We start from the raw sequence: 15,747 nt of genomic DNA, 5'->3' as shown, positions 1-15,747 counted from the left end.
CATTTGGTTATCAGATTTAATTTGATCGAGTTCTCTTCATGTTAAATCATTAGTAAAATGTTGCATCGGGCTATCAAAAATCTTTAGTTCTGTTACAAGAGTGTATTATCTCCCTGCTCCTGTTCTAAAATCATGTTCAGAGTCCTATGGTGTATTTTCTATATTCCAGTCACAAGAACCCTCTTTGGTTATTAATAAAATCCGGGGAGGTGCTTTAGCAGCTCAGGTGCTCCTGTGAGAAGTCTGCCTTCCGCCATGATTGTGATCTGTGGCCATGATACTACTTTTTTCTTAAGGCTGCTGTACAAATTGCCACAAATGTGGTAGCTTTAAACAGAAATTCTCTCACAGGTCTAGAGGCCAGAAGGTGTTGGTAAAATTGGCTCTATCTGGCGTTTCTGAGAGGGGCTCCATTCCAGTCCCCTCTCCTAGCTTTTCATGGCTTCCAGCTGTCCTTGGTGTTCCTCGGTTGGTGGCTGCCCTACCATTTCTGCTACCATCTTCACATGGCTTTTTCTTCTATGTTATCTCGGTACAGCTCCTTTTCTGTGTCTTATAAGGACACCCGTCATTGGATTTAGGGCCCATCTTAATCCAGGATGATCTCATCTTGAGATTCTTTAATTATACCTGCAAAGAACCTTATTCCAAATAAGGTCACCTTCACACATTCCAGGGATTAGGACTTGGACATAATCCTCTTGGGAGGCCGAAATTAAACTCACCTACAGTACTAGTTTGTTTACTAAATGTAACAATTTGCCCAAGCCCCTGTTTGGGTCAGGAATGGTGCCAGGCCCTGGAAATATAAAGATGACTAAGAGTGATATCTTTTTTAACATCACAGAGCCTAATTCCAAAAAAAAGATATAAAACCCCTCACACACAGAATTAAATCTAAGTATAATGAAGAGATAAATACAAATCTTGTGGAAACACGAATTGGGATACTCACAAAAGAATTCCTTAAAAAGAATGTTTGCCTAAAACTGCCCTGTCTGATACGAAGCCACATGTGGCTGTTGAGCACTTGAAATGTGGCTGTTGTGACTACAGAACTGAATTTTTCCTGATGCCTGGGAGGCTCAGTCATGAAGTATCTGCTTCGTCTCAGATCATGATCCCGAGGTCCTGGATCAGGGCCCTCTTGGGACTCCCTGCTCGTCGGGAGGCCGGCTTCTCCCTTTCCCACTTCCCCTGCTTGGTGTCTCTCTCTGTTAAATAAATAAAATCTTAAAAACAAAAAAACTGAAATTTTCCTTTTAATTTTTTAAAGATTTATTTATTTTTTTTATTTTGAAGGAGAGAGTGAGCATGCTCGGGGGGAGGGGCAGAGGGAGAGAATCTTTCAAGCAGATTCTGCCGAGCATGGAGCCCAAGGATAAGGGGCTCGATCCCACGACCCATGAGATCATGACCTGAGCTGAAACCTAGAGTTGAGGGCTTAACCAGCCTGAGCCACCCAGGTATCCCTCCTTTTAATTTTAATGTAAGTTTGTATTAAATATAGATATTTGGGGAAAAATACAGATATTTAATTTAGTTACTGGTATTTCTGGAAAACTTTTAAGTGTGCCTGGAATGATTTGGTATATAAATATTTTTTCAGTAGTAAATTTTAGGGGCTTCTGTGTGGCTCAGTTGGTTGGGCATCTGCCTTCGGCTCAGATTGTGATCCCAGAGTCCTGGGATTGAGTCCCGCATCAGTCTCCCTGCTCAGCAGGGAGCCTGCTCCTCCCTCACACTCTGCCTGCTTGTGCTCTCATTCTGTCAAATAAATAAAATCTTTTTAAAAAATAGTAAATTTTATGAAATCTAAATACAGATAAAATATTTCTTTTCTGGGGCGCCTGGGTGGCTCAGTGGGTTGAGGCCTCTGCCTTTGGCTCAGGTCATGGTCCTGGGGTCCTGGGATCGAGCCCCACATCGGGCTCTCTGCTCGGCAGGAGGCCTGCTTCCTCCTCTCTCTCTGCCTGCCTCTGCCTACTTGTGATCTCTCTCTGTCAAATAAATAAATAAAATCTTTAAAAATATATATATTTCTGGGGCGCCTGGGTGGCTCAATGGGTTGAGCCGCTGCCTTCGGCTCGGGTCATGATCTCAGGGTCCTGGGATCGAGTCCCAGGTCGGGCTCTCTGCTCAGCAGGGAGCCTGCTTTCCTTCCTCTCTTTCTGCCTGCCTCTCTGCCTGCTTGTGATCTCTGTCTGTCAAATAAATAAATAAAAAAAAATCTTTAAAAAAAAATATATATATTTCTTCTTAAATTTTATTTATTTGACAGAGACAGGGCAGGGAGAGACGGAATACAAGCTGGGTAGTGGGAGAGAGAGAAGCAGGCTTCCTGCTGAGGAGGCAGCCTGATTTGGGGTTCAATCCCAGGACCCTGGGATCATGACCTGAGCCAAAGGCAGAGGCTCAACGACTGAGCCACCCAGGCACCCCAGATAAAATATTTTTGATGAAAATTTAGCAATTGAATTGAGATGCCCTTTTTTTTTTTTTTTAAAGATTTTATTTATTTATTTGACAGACAGAGATCACAAGTAGGCAGAGAGGCAGGCAGAGAGAGGGAGGGGGAAGCAGGCTCCCTGCCGAGCAGAGAGCCTGACACGGGGGTCCATCCCAGGACCCTGGGATCATGACTTGAGCCGAAGGCAGAGGCTTTAACCCACTGAACCACCCAGGCGCCCTGAATTGAGATGCTCTTAAGTGTGAAATAGACACCAGATATTGAAGACTTAGTACAAAAAAAAAGCTTCATTGTATTGTTTCCATTTCCTCATCTGGAAATTGATTGACAACACCTTCACTGTCCTGATCATATTAGCAATCTATTTGGAAGAGCACTGTCAGTTTCAAATTTTACATCGTTTTATTATTGGAGAGTTTACAATGCCTGCTAATTAGTGGTAGGATGAAAGAGGAGTGGAGTATTAGAAAAGTGTTCCTGCATCTCAAGTAAAAACTGTACTGGTTCTCAGAGGAGAAGGACGATAGCATGCTAAGAATAAGGGACTTATAAAACCCAAATTGATGAAAGTGTGTGAAATAAATATCAGAGGCATAAAACTCTTTGTAATAAAAAATGTAAAGTACCTTGATAATTTTTGTATTGATTGTATTGATTACATTTTTATTTAAAAAAATAAAATGTTATTGAAGTTAATTTCACCTGTTTCTTATTTTAAATAAAATTTAAAATTACATATTCTCATTATATTTCTTTTTTTATATTTCCTTTTTTTTTTAATTAAAAAACATTTGTAAATTTTAGACAAAAAGAGAGTATGTGACCAGTGGGGAGGAACAGAGGGGAAGGGAGAAGAAGTGGGAAAGAATCTCAAGCAGACTCTGAGCTGAGGGCAGACCCCAATGCTCGACTCCATCCCACAACCTTGTGATCATGACCTGACTCTGAGATCATGACCAGAGCCAAAACCAAGTCAGATATGAAACCAAGAGTCAGATGCTCGACCCACTGAGCCACCCGAGCTCAACCAACTGAGCACCCCATCTCATTATATTTCTTTTTTTTTTTTAAATATTTTATTTATTTATGACAGAGATCACAAGCAGGCAGAGAGGCAGGCAGAGAGAGAGGAGGAAGCAGGCTCCCCGCCGAGCAGAGAGCCCGATGCGGGGCTCGATCCCAGGACCCTGAGATCATGACCTGAGCCGAAGGCAGCGGCTTAACCCACTGAGCCACCCAGGCGCCCCTCATTATATTTCTATTGAACTACAGCACTGCCAGGTCTAAAATGGTGAAAGGGAATGAGATTAGGGAAGAAAGAGTATTTCACAGAAGAGAAAGAGGTATTCTGGGTCATGATAATTAGTTACTGAATGAATGTATGGATTTAGTTTTATCCCAATGCCCTATTCTTGCTAGATCCCTCTCCACCTTTAAAAAAAAAACCAGGAATGTGAAAGGGTAAGAAGGAAGAGCATTTGCACACGTCTCAGTGTTAATCTCCACCTTTGGGCATGGGGAGCAGTCAGAGCAATAGTAGTCCACCTTTATCTCCAGAGGAATTTACTGAATCTGGGACATTCTTAATGCATTCTGAGGGAAGTATCTGGAAAAAAAAAATCTTGATAATATCTCTGGAAATTTTTGAAACCAGAGATCCCTGTCAGATTGAAAAAATCTTTAAACATTAGAGTCTCTTAAATTTTTTTGCCTTTTTAAAAAAAGATTTTATTTATTTATTTGACAGAGAACACAAGAAGGCAGAGAGGCAGGCAGAGAGTGAGGGGGAAGCAGGCTTCCTGTTGAGCAGAGAGCCAGTTGGGGGGCTCGATTCCAGGACCCTGAGATCACACATGAGCCAAAGGCAGAGGCTTAACCCACTGAGTCACCCAGGCACCTCCTTTTTAACCTTTTTTAAAAGGGATTTTACTTTATTCTTTTTTAAGTGGTCTCACACCCAATGTGGGGCTTGAACTCTAGACCATGAAATCAGGAGCCTCACACTCTACCAACTGAGCCAGCCAGGTGCCGATATACACAGCAAAATTTATCTTTTTTATTTTTATTTTTTTAAGATTTTACTTATTTGACAGAGAGAGAGCACAAGTACGCAGAGTGGCAGGCAGAGGGAGAGGGAGAAGCAGGCTCTTCACCGAGCAGGGAGCCCGATGCGGGGCTCCATTGTAGGACCTGGGGATCATGACCTGAGCTAAAGGCAGCCTCTTAACCGACTGAGGCACCCAGGTGCCCCGCAAAATTTATCATCTTAACCATTTGTTTAAAATATTTTTAGAGAGTGCGAGCAGGGAGAGAGAGAATCTCAAGCTGACTCCCGACAGTCTGAGGCAGGGCCCTATCTCAAAACACTGAGATCAGGACCCAAGCTGGAATCAAGAGTTGAACACTTACCTGATGGAGGCCCCTAGGCACCCCTGAACCATTTTTTAAGCTATAAAGAGAAAACCAGAATACAAGGGAAGAGTTGAAAAATGGAAGAAAAAATGCAGAAGAACATCCAGAAGAGAAATAAGAGAAATACGGGTGGGTGCGAAGAACTTCACACACACACACACACACATGCGCGCGCGCGTGCGCGCACACACACACACACACACACACACAGCCCTGTTTGTCTTCTACGGAGGACATCACACTCTCCTCCCTTCTGGGAATTTGTCACTCTCAGTAATCCTGCCCCCAGATTCACCTCTTTGTATAGTCCCCTCCCACATTGTGTGAGGGTCGCCTGTGCCATCAATAGAATGCAGCAGAAGTGGCATGTCACTTCTGGGGCAAGTTTCTAAAGGACACTATGTCTTATGTCTCTTGTTCTCTCCCCACCCCCCTCAGATTGGTTGTCCTGAGGGAAGCCAGTTGCCATGTTGAGACGCTCCCAAGGCCAGGAAGTGAGACGCCTGCCAATAGCCATGTGTTGTGTCATCCTGGAAGCAGATCCTTCATCCCTGGCCAAGCCTTCAGGTGGCTGCAGCCTGGCTGAGAGCTGTGGTGCCACCTCAAGAGAAAGCCTGAGACAGAACCATATAGATGAGCTACTCCTGACTTTCAGAAGTGGTGTGAGATAATAAACGTTTTTTAATTTAAGCCACCAGATTATGGGTTATTTGTTATGTAACAAATAACTAATAACAAATAACTAGTAAAACAAATAATAAACGCCTGCAAATCTGTGACTGTAGCAATTTCCCTTTTTTTTTAAAGCTGTCTTTTTTTTTTTTTTTAAGGATTATTTATTTGGTGTGTGTGAGAGAGAGAGCACAAGTAGGGACAGTGGAAGGCAGATGGAGAAGCAGGCTCTCCACTGAGCAAGGAGCCTGATGCGGGACTTGATCCTGGGATGCTGGGACCATGACCGAAGGCAGATGTTTAACCGACTGAGCCACCCATGCGTCCCTGTAGCAATTTCCTAAGAACTAAATTGCAAAGGGACACTTGTCTCACTATTTTTGTATGTGCACAAGCAGTTTGCTGGACATCAATATATCGAGTTGATAGAAGACTAACACAGTGACTTAAGGAAACAAAACAAAACAAAACAGAAAAACAGCATCACCTCCTTAGGACTTCATCCCTTTTGTCATTTCCGTCAGTTATGTCGAGTTACACTTCTGCAGGTTCCTCGGGCTGTAAATCTAGAGCCTCTTAAATTGGTGACAGTGTTGATACTCCCCTGGCCAGCTATTGCTTCTGGAGCTCTATGTTCGACTTGAGTTTCACTTCCAGCATTGTAACTTTTGCTTTCTTTGTTGTAATTTTATCTTCATTGGCCGATTCCCCCTTAGTTATCTATTTTTTTTTAAATGCCATTTGAGTTTGTATAATAGTCTGACTCCGTATTTAACTTTGGATTGATGACAGCTTCCAGCTCTACCCCTTTCTTCTCCCTCTGCCCTGTGTCACAGCAAGCAGATGAGAAAACCCATGTGCTCCCCTCTGACTCTGGAGGGAAGTTCAAGTCACACAAGCCCCAGCTCCAGCCACCCCTTAATTACAATAAAACCCTTAAGCCAGTCTTTTCCAAGCTCTCACAAGCCATTTTTGGATTGAGTGGTAACTATCCCTATTCACTCCAGAAAGCCCCATTATATGAATAATAAACCTTTTCATACCCTCTTTGTACATGTAGGGTGCCATCCGTTTTAACGTCCAAACGAAACTTGGGGTGGGGAATCCATCTCATTTCTTTAGGGTATCAAAGATAAACACAGCTGGACATTAGTTAAGGCGGTGAAAACAGATTCTATCCAGTAACTACTAACAGTAGGGGAAAGAGTTGAGCTCCATTCTAATTTTGCAGAGGTGATAGGATATTTTAAAAGGAGAATGTGGTGGGGAGAAAGAGACTCAAATAGAGTTAGAAAAGTGAAATATTAAAAAGTAGAAATGCAGGGCGCCTGGGTGGCTCAGCCAGTCAAGCATCCAACTCTTGGTTTTGGCTCAGGTCATGATTTCAGGGTCTTGAGATCGAGCCCCATCTGGGGCTCCACCTTGTGCCTGGAGCCTGCTTAAGATTCTCTCTCCCTCTGCTGCTCCCCCACTTGAGAGCCTGCTCTCTCTAAAAAAAATAAAAAGGACAAATGCAATTAGGTCAGCTGCATCTGTAATTATCGAAATTAGAATTCTTTCCTCCCACAGAGACTGAAAGACAGAGGCCCTATCCTTCCTGAGGAATACATTTCATTTCAAGGATCTGGCTTTTTTCAGGTCCTTGACAGAGCTATGTTTGAGTTGTAGGAGATACATGTACATCTCAAAGGGACAGAGGAAGAATTCACAGTGAATACTCTAAGGGAAGTCAGCGGCCTATCCTCCCTGTTGGCTGGCACAAACAGTAAATTCTGGCGGAGTTGAGTTTTTTTGGGCTGACATTTTAATGGTGTGTGTGTGTCTGTGTGTGTCTGTCTGTGTTTGTCTGACAGGCAAGGTGTGTGTGTGGGGGGAGGGTGGGCATGGGAGTGGTTGGGGTAATCATAAGGATACAGCCTTATGTTGGTAGAAGTCATGCTAGAATTTGTCTCTCAGGAGAGGTTTGGACAGAACCCTTACGTGCTCACAGTTCTGCAGTTCTCAGGAACTAAAACAGTTTACCAACGGGAGACAAAGAGCCCACACAACTACAACTGTTGCTGTCCCTGTGTGAATTGAGGAACAGATTTGCAGTGACTGGTGACCGACAGACTTTGAAAGGAGAGATGGGACTTGTCACTGATCATGATGTGTAGCCATTATTAGTGTAGTGATTTGTAGACCAAAGAGCTAGCAGCTGTTTGTACTTTATGTGATTACTGACAGTTAATATAAAGTGGTAACTGAAGTTTGAATCATGTTGTTGGGGTCCTGGTATTTTTTAACTAAACCATGGTGACTGAAATTCATGCATATGTGAACTGTGCAGAGGACTGCCTGCTGAATACAGTGCTGTCACATTTTATAGGAATTTAAATTGTGCAAATTTAAAATAATGTGAATAAATACTTGAAAAGTTGTATGTTATATGCGAAGTTTGAAATAATGCAATTCTCAATATTTTAAAAAATTGTTGGGAGTCATAGAATTTTAAAACTCTCTTAAACAGTAACTTGAGGTCAGTATTTGTTATTACTATGCATAATCCCCTTCACCTTAATCACACAAAATTTGACTATCATGTGTCAGTCTCCTATAAGTGCTGTTTGTGTGCTTTGAAACATTCCTTTTGTGAATGATCTGCAGACTTGTGCTGCCACTCTAATATTTGGTGTTGCAAAAATAAAAATCTTTTTTTTTTAAACCAGCTAACCCAAATATTTACTCAGGAGTGGTATTCATACTTGTGCTGTAAAACATGCCTGAAAATTGATAACTTTGGAATGGAACTTTTATTTTTATTATTTTTTAAAGATTTTATTTATTTATTTGTCAGAGAGAAAGCTTGAGCTAACACCAGCAGGGGAAGCATCAGGCAGAGGGAGAACCAGGCTCTCGACTCAGCAAGGAGCCAGATGTGGGACTTGATCCCAGAAAAAAGGAAGCAGAATTAAAACAAAATTTCTCTATCCTATTGGTAGATTTATGCTCTTTGAGAATGCACTTACTACACTTATTCCAGTGGGAAAATTAGTACTCCATTAACTAGAGAGTAAATCTTGCCTTGTTTTCACTTACACATTCCTTACATCACTACTATGTACTATAATGTGTGGGTTTTATTGTTTTGGGGTTTGTTGAATCCTGGTTTTTATTTTACTTATTTATTTACTTATTTTAAAGATTTTATTTATTTTTTGGACAAAGAGAGAGAGGCACACAAGCAGAGGGAGCAGCAGGCAGAAGGAGAGAGAAAAGCAGACTCCCACTGAGCAGGGAGCTCACCGCGTGGGACTCCATCCCAGGACCTCAGGATCCCAGGACCCCAGGATCCCAGGATCATGACCTGAGCCAAAGGCAGCTGCTCAACTGACTGAGCCACTCAGGCCTCCCAGAATCCTGTTTTTTTTTTAAAAAAAAACAACATAAAAAAACTTTATAAAATCTTTGTAATCGACATTTTGGAACAATTGGGGAAATGTGAATATGGAGTTGATACTAGAAGGTTTTTATGGAATTACTGTTCAATTTTATAGGTGTGATAATGTTATTGTGATAACGTAGGAGTGTGTCCTTAATCTTAGAATATCAATGATGACATATTAAGGGCTGAAATGTCATCATAAATGACTATACATTTAGATAGATAAAATAAACCTGGCAAAATATAACAGCTGTTGACTCTAAGTGAGGTGTTTATGTCTGCTCATTGAATTCTTTCAAATTTTCTATTTGAAATTATCAGTAAGAGCCGGGACATATATTGACCGAGAAAATGTTTATATTCTTCACTGAAAACATGCTATAATAGTTATGCCCTTAAAATGCATTTGTATAATGTCAGAAGATTGTGCACAGTCATCCACGGGAGATCGGGCTGTGTGTGGTAGTCGTTTTCTTTTAGTTTGTGTGTATTTTTATTCATCTATAATTTTTATGCATTACAAGCAATTTTGAGAAGCTGGCACTATCATATTTTATCATCATTACGACTACTGCCAACACCACCAGCTCTGTGGTAGGACAAGCTCTGCGGTCACGGGCTTGTTTTCTTTTTTAATGTTCGCACTGCCTGTATTTTTCTCGAGTGTTCCGTCCGGGTCAGTCTGCGAAGCTGAAAGTCGGCCTCACGCCCCCTGGCGGTTCTCCCCGACGCAGCCCCGGCCCCACCGCCCTCTCCGGGGCGGGGCTCCTGCCGCGGGGCCCGACGGGAAACGCCCCTCCCGGTCCCCGGCTTGCGTTGCGCGGGAGCCTGGGGGCGAGCGTTTCGGCGCATGCGCCACCCACGCAAGGCCCTGCCGTGGGCTAGGCGGGTGCTGTAGCGCCGTTGGGGCGCCGCCCATGCTGGGAACGAGCTGCGCCTGCGGAAGGGCGGGCCCCGGGCCTCAGGTCCCAACCCGCAATTGCTACCCCAGCGGGCGGATCGCGGCGCGACCTTTGTTCGCCTATGGGGGCCTGGGGGTTCTCAGGCTTGACGGTGTAGGCGGCTCCTATTCGGAGGCAGCCGCGCGCTCGGTGATTATTGTAAGGAGTCTTCACCGTTCTGCTTTAACCGATTAGGAAACGGAGAGTCAAGACAGGCCAGCGAGCGCCTCAGACCGCGCAGCCGGCGGAGGCGGCGCTAGGAGGCACATCCACAGCTGTCGCCTCTCTCAAAAACGGTTGTGCCTAAATCCGGCGTCGTAGCCTACCCCGCACCAAGCCAGGGGGCATCGTTGTCGAGTATAATGTGGAATCCGCTCTGTCGTGGGACACTTGTATTTCTGGGATTCTTGGCGTCTCTGTGGGCTTCTTGGGTCACACTTCATAATGGTTGGTTACGGGCCTGGTCTGAACTGTCCAGCCTGTGTGTCCTTGGTGGTCCTGGCTTGGGTTTTTTGAAGGCCCAGCCCAAGATTCCGGGGCACAGGGAGTTCCAAGATTTAAGACCCTTATGGTTACAACTAAATGGTTTTGGCCCTTCCTGTCCTGGTTCCTAGGAACAAATCAACTCCTAAAGTAAAGCGGAATCCCACCTGGCAGATGGCCAGTCTGAATGGCGACCTCCCACCTGGGCTGCAGAGCAGAGGGGGAGGAGGCTGAGAGAGAGCAGATGCTGCTAGATTCGCGCGGCTAGTAGTAATATGTGATCCTTGTGTTCTGCAAGCCACTCTTCAAACTGCTGACAGCCTGAGGTCGGAGCCAAGTTTTGGGAGAGGCGAGCTGGGTGAGCTGGGGCTAAGGCAGGCCTGCCAAGGACAAGTCCCTTCATTTGAGGGGAGAGAGAATGGTTTGGGGGAAAGAAAGAACCATCTACCACCAGGAAAATTCTCTCTCAGACCTCCCTAATAGCCTTTGACTTCTTTAAAAGCCTCCGCTGTTTTCAGATCCTGAGCGGCTCTCATACCACATGCAGCACTGAGACATGTGGTTGCTTCCGCCTTTCTGACTTCACAGACGCAGAAAGTAGTGCCGGAAAGAACTTCCTGAATTACCGGTTTTCTGCTTACAATGAAAAATGAAAAACACGGAGCTAGAGAGGGTAAAGGTCTGGGTTATCCCGTTCATTTGTGGCCTAACCAATAGTCCGATTTTCAGGTACAATTAAGTCAAAACGGGTTTCTGTCAAAAGACTGAGAAACTACCGCAAAGGTAGTTAAGGACCAAAGGATGTTCTCTAACAGGAGGGAGTTTTTTTTCCAGCTAGTGAGGTGGAGTTTTACAGGCGGGGGAATCCAGGAGGTACAAGGCAGGTCAGATCTCTTGTGATTATTCTTTCTTCTCCCCCAGCTCCACCTTTGTAGTTCCCTGCATGTATCCTAGTTCTACAGAAAATGAATAGATCTCAGGTGAGTTGTTTATTGTTCTTCTCGCTGTTTTGTTTACTGTGACTGTCTGAGGCTTTCAAGGGTCAATAGGTTAGAATGGAAATACAGAAATAGATGAAAATCAGCTTCAGAGAAAATATCCGGGAATGCATCAATATCAGGACAAAGTGGTAGGCAGAAATATGCAGGTTTTATGATATTACAGCCAAGTTTGATTTTTCTTTTGTTTGGTACCCCCCACCCCCAAGATTTTGTTTATTTACTTTAGAGAAAGAGAGTGCATGTGGTGAGGGGTGGAGCAGAGGGGGGAAGATAAGTGGGGGGAGAATCTCAAGCAGACTCTGTGAGGAGCCTGATTCAGGGCTTATTCCCACCACCGAGGTCATGACTCCAGCGGAAATAAGAGACGCTCAACCTACTGAGGCACCCAGGCACCGCTTTATTCTTATTTTTATTTTTTTGAAAGTAGGCTCCACACCCAGCGTGGGACTTGAACTCACAACCCTTAGATCTAGAATCATATGCTCCAGTGACTGAGCCAACTAGGTGCCCCTAAATTTGTCTGACTTTTCTGAAAGACATTCTTTGTTGCATGATTTGAACTGGCTCTTAAATTGTCGTGGTAATTCCTCATGCGAAGTAAGAGTTCTAAAAAAATGTTCCTGTTCTGATTTTCCTGTAAATAATCTCTCAGGGACTAGGGGAAATCGGTATAGCCTGCTGCCTATAATTGCTCCTCAAGGGAAGCAGGGCACGCTGTGTTGAAGGAGAATTCAGTCAATCCAGGTTTCTACAGGCCCAAGTGCCACCATGGTCCCATAGACTTCTTTCTGATGATCCCACTTGATCCAGGCATAGAACCATGTCTCCAAGGAAGAATGAATAATATATATATAGATAGATAGATAGATAGAGAGATAATCTCCTTTAATATTATAAATAGATTGTGCAGTAGATGGATTAAAGTTGTGTTTTCTAGCAAATATGTCCCCATTTCCCTTTCATATTTCAAATCACTTGTAGGATCTGTCTGGTAAGGGGCAATGGAGATCTTATTATGGCAAATGTCATGGATACTTTAGTACTTAAGTTACCTTGAGTTCAGTGAATTGAGCATTCTGTCCAGTTTTGGTGCCCATGTCCAGTCTCTCCTAGAAAGTCTTTTTTTTTTTTTAAGATTTTATTTATTTGACAGACAAGAGATCACAAGTAGGCAGAGATGCAGGCAGAGACAGAGGAAGGGAAGCAGGCTCCGCGCTGAGCAGAGAGCCTGATGCGGGGGCTCGATCCTAGGACCCTGGGATCATGACCTGAGCTGAAGGCAGAAGCTTTAACCCACTGTGCCACTCAGGCGCCCCTCCTAGAAAGTCTTCTTGGTTGGTTTCTAGTCTATTCCTCCTTCTGTCATTATTTCTTTTCTGTCTTTTCCACAGTGTCTTCTTCCTTTTCTTGCCTCTTATTATAGTTTCTTCCACAGTGTCCATTACTGATCTCCTGTTGTGCTCACTCTCCTGGTCTTGTTGGCGAATCTCTTCCTTCTGGGGATGTGCTGTTTGCTGGGATGCTTGAATCTGGTCTCTAGTCCAGACCATTCCCTTACCCTGGACCCTAATGGCCAACTCTGCTGGACATTTCTTTATAGCTTATCTACAGATCCAAACTCTACAGATCCAAAAGGAAAGTTGTTATTAACAGCCAGCCCCCTTGCTGCCCTTCTTTATCGCTTACCAAATGTTATCACCAGCCAGCCCATTGTCCAGGTAACAAACACAACATTTTTTTTTAAGAGTTTATTTATTTATTTGACAGACAGAGATCACAAGTAGGCAGAGAGGCAGGCAGAGAGTGAGATGGAAGCAGGCCCCCTGCTGAGCAGAAAGCCCAATGTGGGGCTTGATCCCAGGACCCTGAGATCATGACCTGAGCCGAAGGCAGAGGCTTTAACCAACTGAGCCGCCCAGGCGCCCCCAAACACAACATGTTTTAAGTGCCATCCTTTACCTGCTACCTAAACATCCAGTTGGTGATTAAATCTTGCTATTTTCAAGTTGTTAATATCTCTTCCTTTTTTTAATAAAGATTTTTTTATTTATTCATTTGAGAGAGGAAGTGAGTACAGGCGTGAAAGCATGAGCAGCAGGGAGGGTCAGAGATAGAGAAGCAGACTCCCCGATGAGCAGGGAGGGGCGATCCCAGGACCCTGGGATCATGACATGAGCTGAAGGCAGCTGCTTAACGAACTGAGCCACCCAGGTGTCTGTGGTCTGACTTCTTGTGTTCAGTGTTATGTCTGTGAGAGCATCCCTGGGTAGCATTAGTTTGTTTTTTCTCCCCTGTGTGACTATACCACATTTTATCCATCCTGCTCTGGATGGATTTGTGGGCTGTTTCTTTTTCTTTTTTTAAAAGATTTTATTTATTCATGAGAGACAGAGAGAGAGGCAGAGGGAGAAGCAGGCTCCCCAATGCTCTGATCCCAGGACCCTGGGATCATGACCTGAGCAGAGGGCAGACCCTTAACCCTTTCAGCCACCCAGGCACTTGGGCTGTTTCTAATTCTGGCTTTTGTACATGTCTTTTGGTGTATATATGTACTTGATTCTGAAGGATATAAACCTAGAAGTGGAATCGGTGGGTCATAGGAGATGTATATGTTTGGCTTTGACAGATTCTGCCAAATGGTTTGACGAAGTAGTTAAACACTACTTGACACTCCCAGCTGCCATACACCAGTCCTGTTGCACCATAGCCTTAATTAACACTAGACACTTGATGGCATTTGGTATTGTTTGTGAGGTTTTCTTTTAGTTTTTTTTTTTTTTCTCTTTCTTTCTTTCTTTCTTTCTTTCTTTTTTTTTTTTTTTGGTATTTGGTGGGTGAGTGTAGTGGTATCTCATTGTGGTTTTATTTTGTACTTCTCTGAAGACCGATGATGTGGAGCATCTTTTCATGTTAACTGATCATTTTGATATCTTTTTTTTTAAGAGTGTTTCAGTCTTGTCCATTAAAAATTTTGACAGTTTGTCTTTGCTGTATTAACTTATAGAAGTTCTTTGTATGTTCTAGATATAAGTCCTTTGTCAGATATGTGCACTGCAGATATCTTCGAGACTTGTTCTGAATTTAATTAAGTCCAGTTTATCAATCTTTTCTTTACGGTTAGTGCTCTGTGTGGCCTGTTTGAAAAAAAAAAAAAAAATCTTTGCCTATCCAAAAGTCATAAGGGAATTCTCCTGAGTTTTCTTTTAAAAGCTCAAATTGATTTACTTTCATGTTAAGTGTATGATCACTTTGAATTTTTATATATATATCTTTTTTTCTTTTCTCTCTTTTTTTATTTTTGGCATGAGCTATGGCTAACCAGTTCCTGTAGTACCATTTATTTAAGACCTTCCTTTCCCAACAGAATATTGTTGAAATCAGGTAGCCACATATATGAGCATTTATTTTGGATTTTTTAAAAAAATATTTATTTATTTATTTATTTATTTTAGAGAAACAGAGACAGGAAGAAGAGAGAGCAGGGGGAGGGACAAGGAGAGAGAGAATCCTGAAGCAGACCCCTTGCTGAGCACAGAGGCCTGTGCATGTCCCGCCACCCTGAGATCATGACCTGAGTTGAAATCAAGAGTTGTTTCTTAACTGACTGATCCAGCCGGGCACTCCCTTTTTGGATTCTTATTTCTATTGCAGTTGTCTCTTTGTCTAGCGTCCTGCCAGTAAGTACCCTGCCTTATTATTGTAGCTTTATAAAAAGTATTCATTTTCTGTGGGTATAAGTTTTCTACTTTCATTCTTCGAGAATTGCCTTGGCTACTTCAAGTTCTTTATATTTCCATATCAATTTTATAATAATCTGGTCATTCCCCCCCACCCACCCACCCCCCACCTGGCCTGCTGGACTGCTGGAATTTGGTATTGCATTGAATCTAGAGATTGATTTGGCAGACTGGTCATATATATATATATATTTTTTAAAGATTTTATTTATTTGACAGACAGAGATCACAAGTAGGCAGAGAGGCAGGCAGAGAGAGAGGGGGAAACAGCCTCCTTGCTGAGCAGGGAACCTGATGTGGGGCTCGATCCCAGGACCCTGGGATCAAGACCTGAGCCGAAGGCAGAGTCTTTAACCACTGAGCCACCCAGGCGCCCTCAGACTGGTCATATTAATAAAGACTTGAATTTTCAATTCATTAACATGGCATTTCTCTCACTTACTTAGGTTTTCTTTTTTCAACAATGTTTGATAAAATTCCATGTATGTATCTTTTTTTTTTTTTTTAAGATTTTATTTATTTACTTGGCAGAACACAAACAGAGGGAGTAGGAGAGGGAGAAGCAGGCTTCCTGCTGAGCAGGGGGTCCGATGTGGGACTCCATCCT

General features: G+C 43.2%; 1 protein-coding gene across 1 annotated transcript in view; it reads left to right on the top strand.

Moving 5' to 3' along the window:
• The window catches only part of LOC125084393 (uncharacterized), a 67,502-nt gene that overhangs the window by 11,720 nt on the left and 40,035 nt on the right, over nt 1–15,747 (top strand). Inside the window, exon 4 of the mRNA XM_047701624.1 lies at nt 11,324–11,382. Within this exon, the coding sequence (XP_047557580.1) occupies nt 11,324–11,375 (52 nt within the window). The 3' untranslated portion in view covers nt 11,376–11,382. The remainder of the gene's footprint in view (nt 1–11,323; nt 11,383–15,747) is intronic.

Source organism: Lutra lutra, chromosome 14, assembly GCF_902655055.1.
Source record: "Lutra lutra chromosome 14, mLutLut1.2, whole genome shotgun sequence".
Lineage (NCBI taxonomy): Eukaryota > Metazoa > Chordata > Mammalia > Carnivora > Mustelidae > Lutra > Lutra lutra.
Note: the sequence above shows the minus strand (reverse complement) of the source record. Positions and strands in the feature narration are given on the sequence as shown.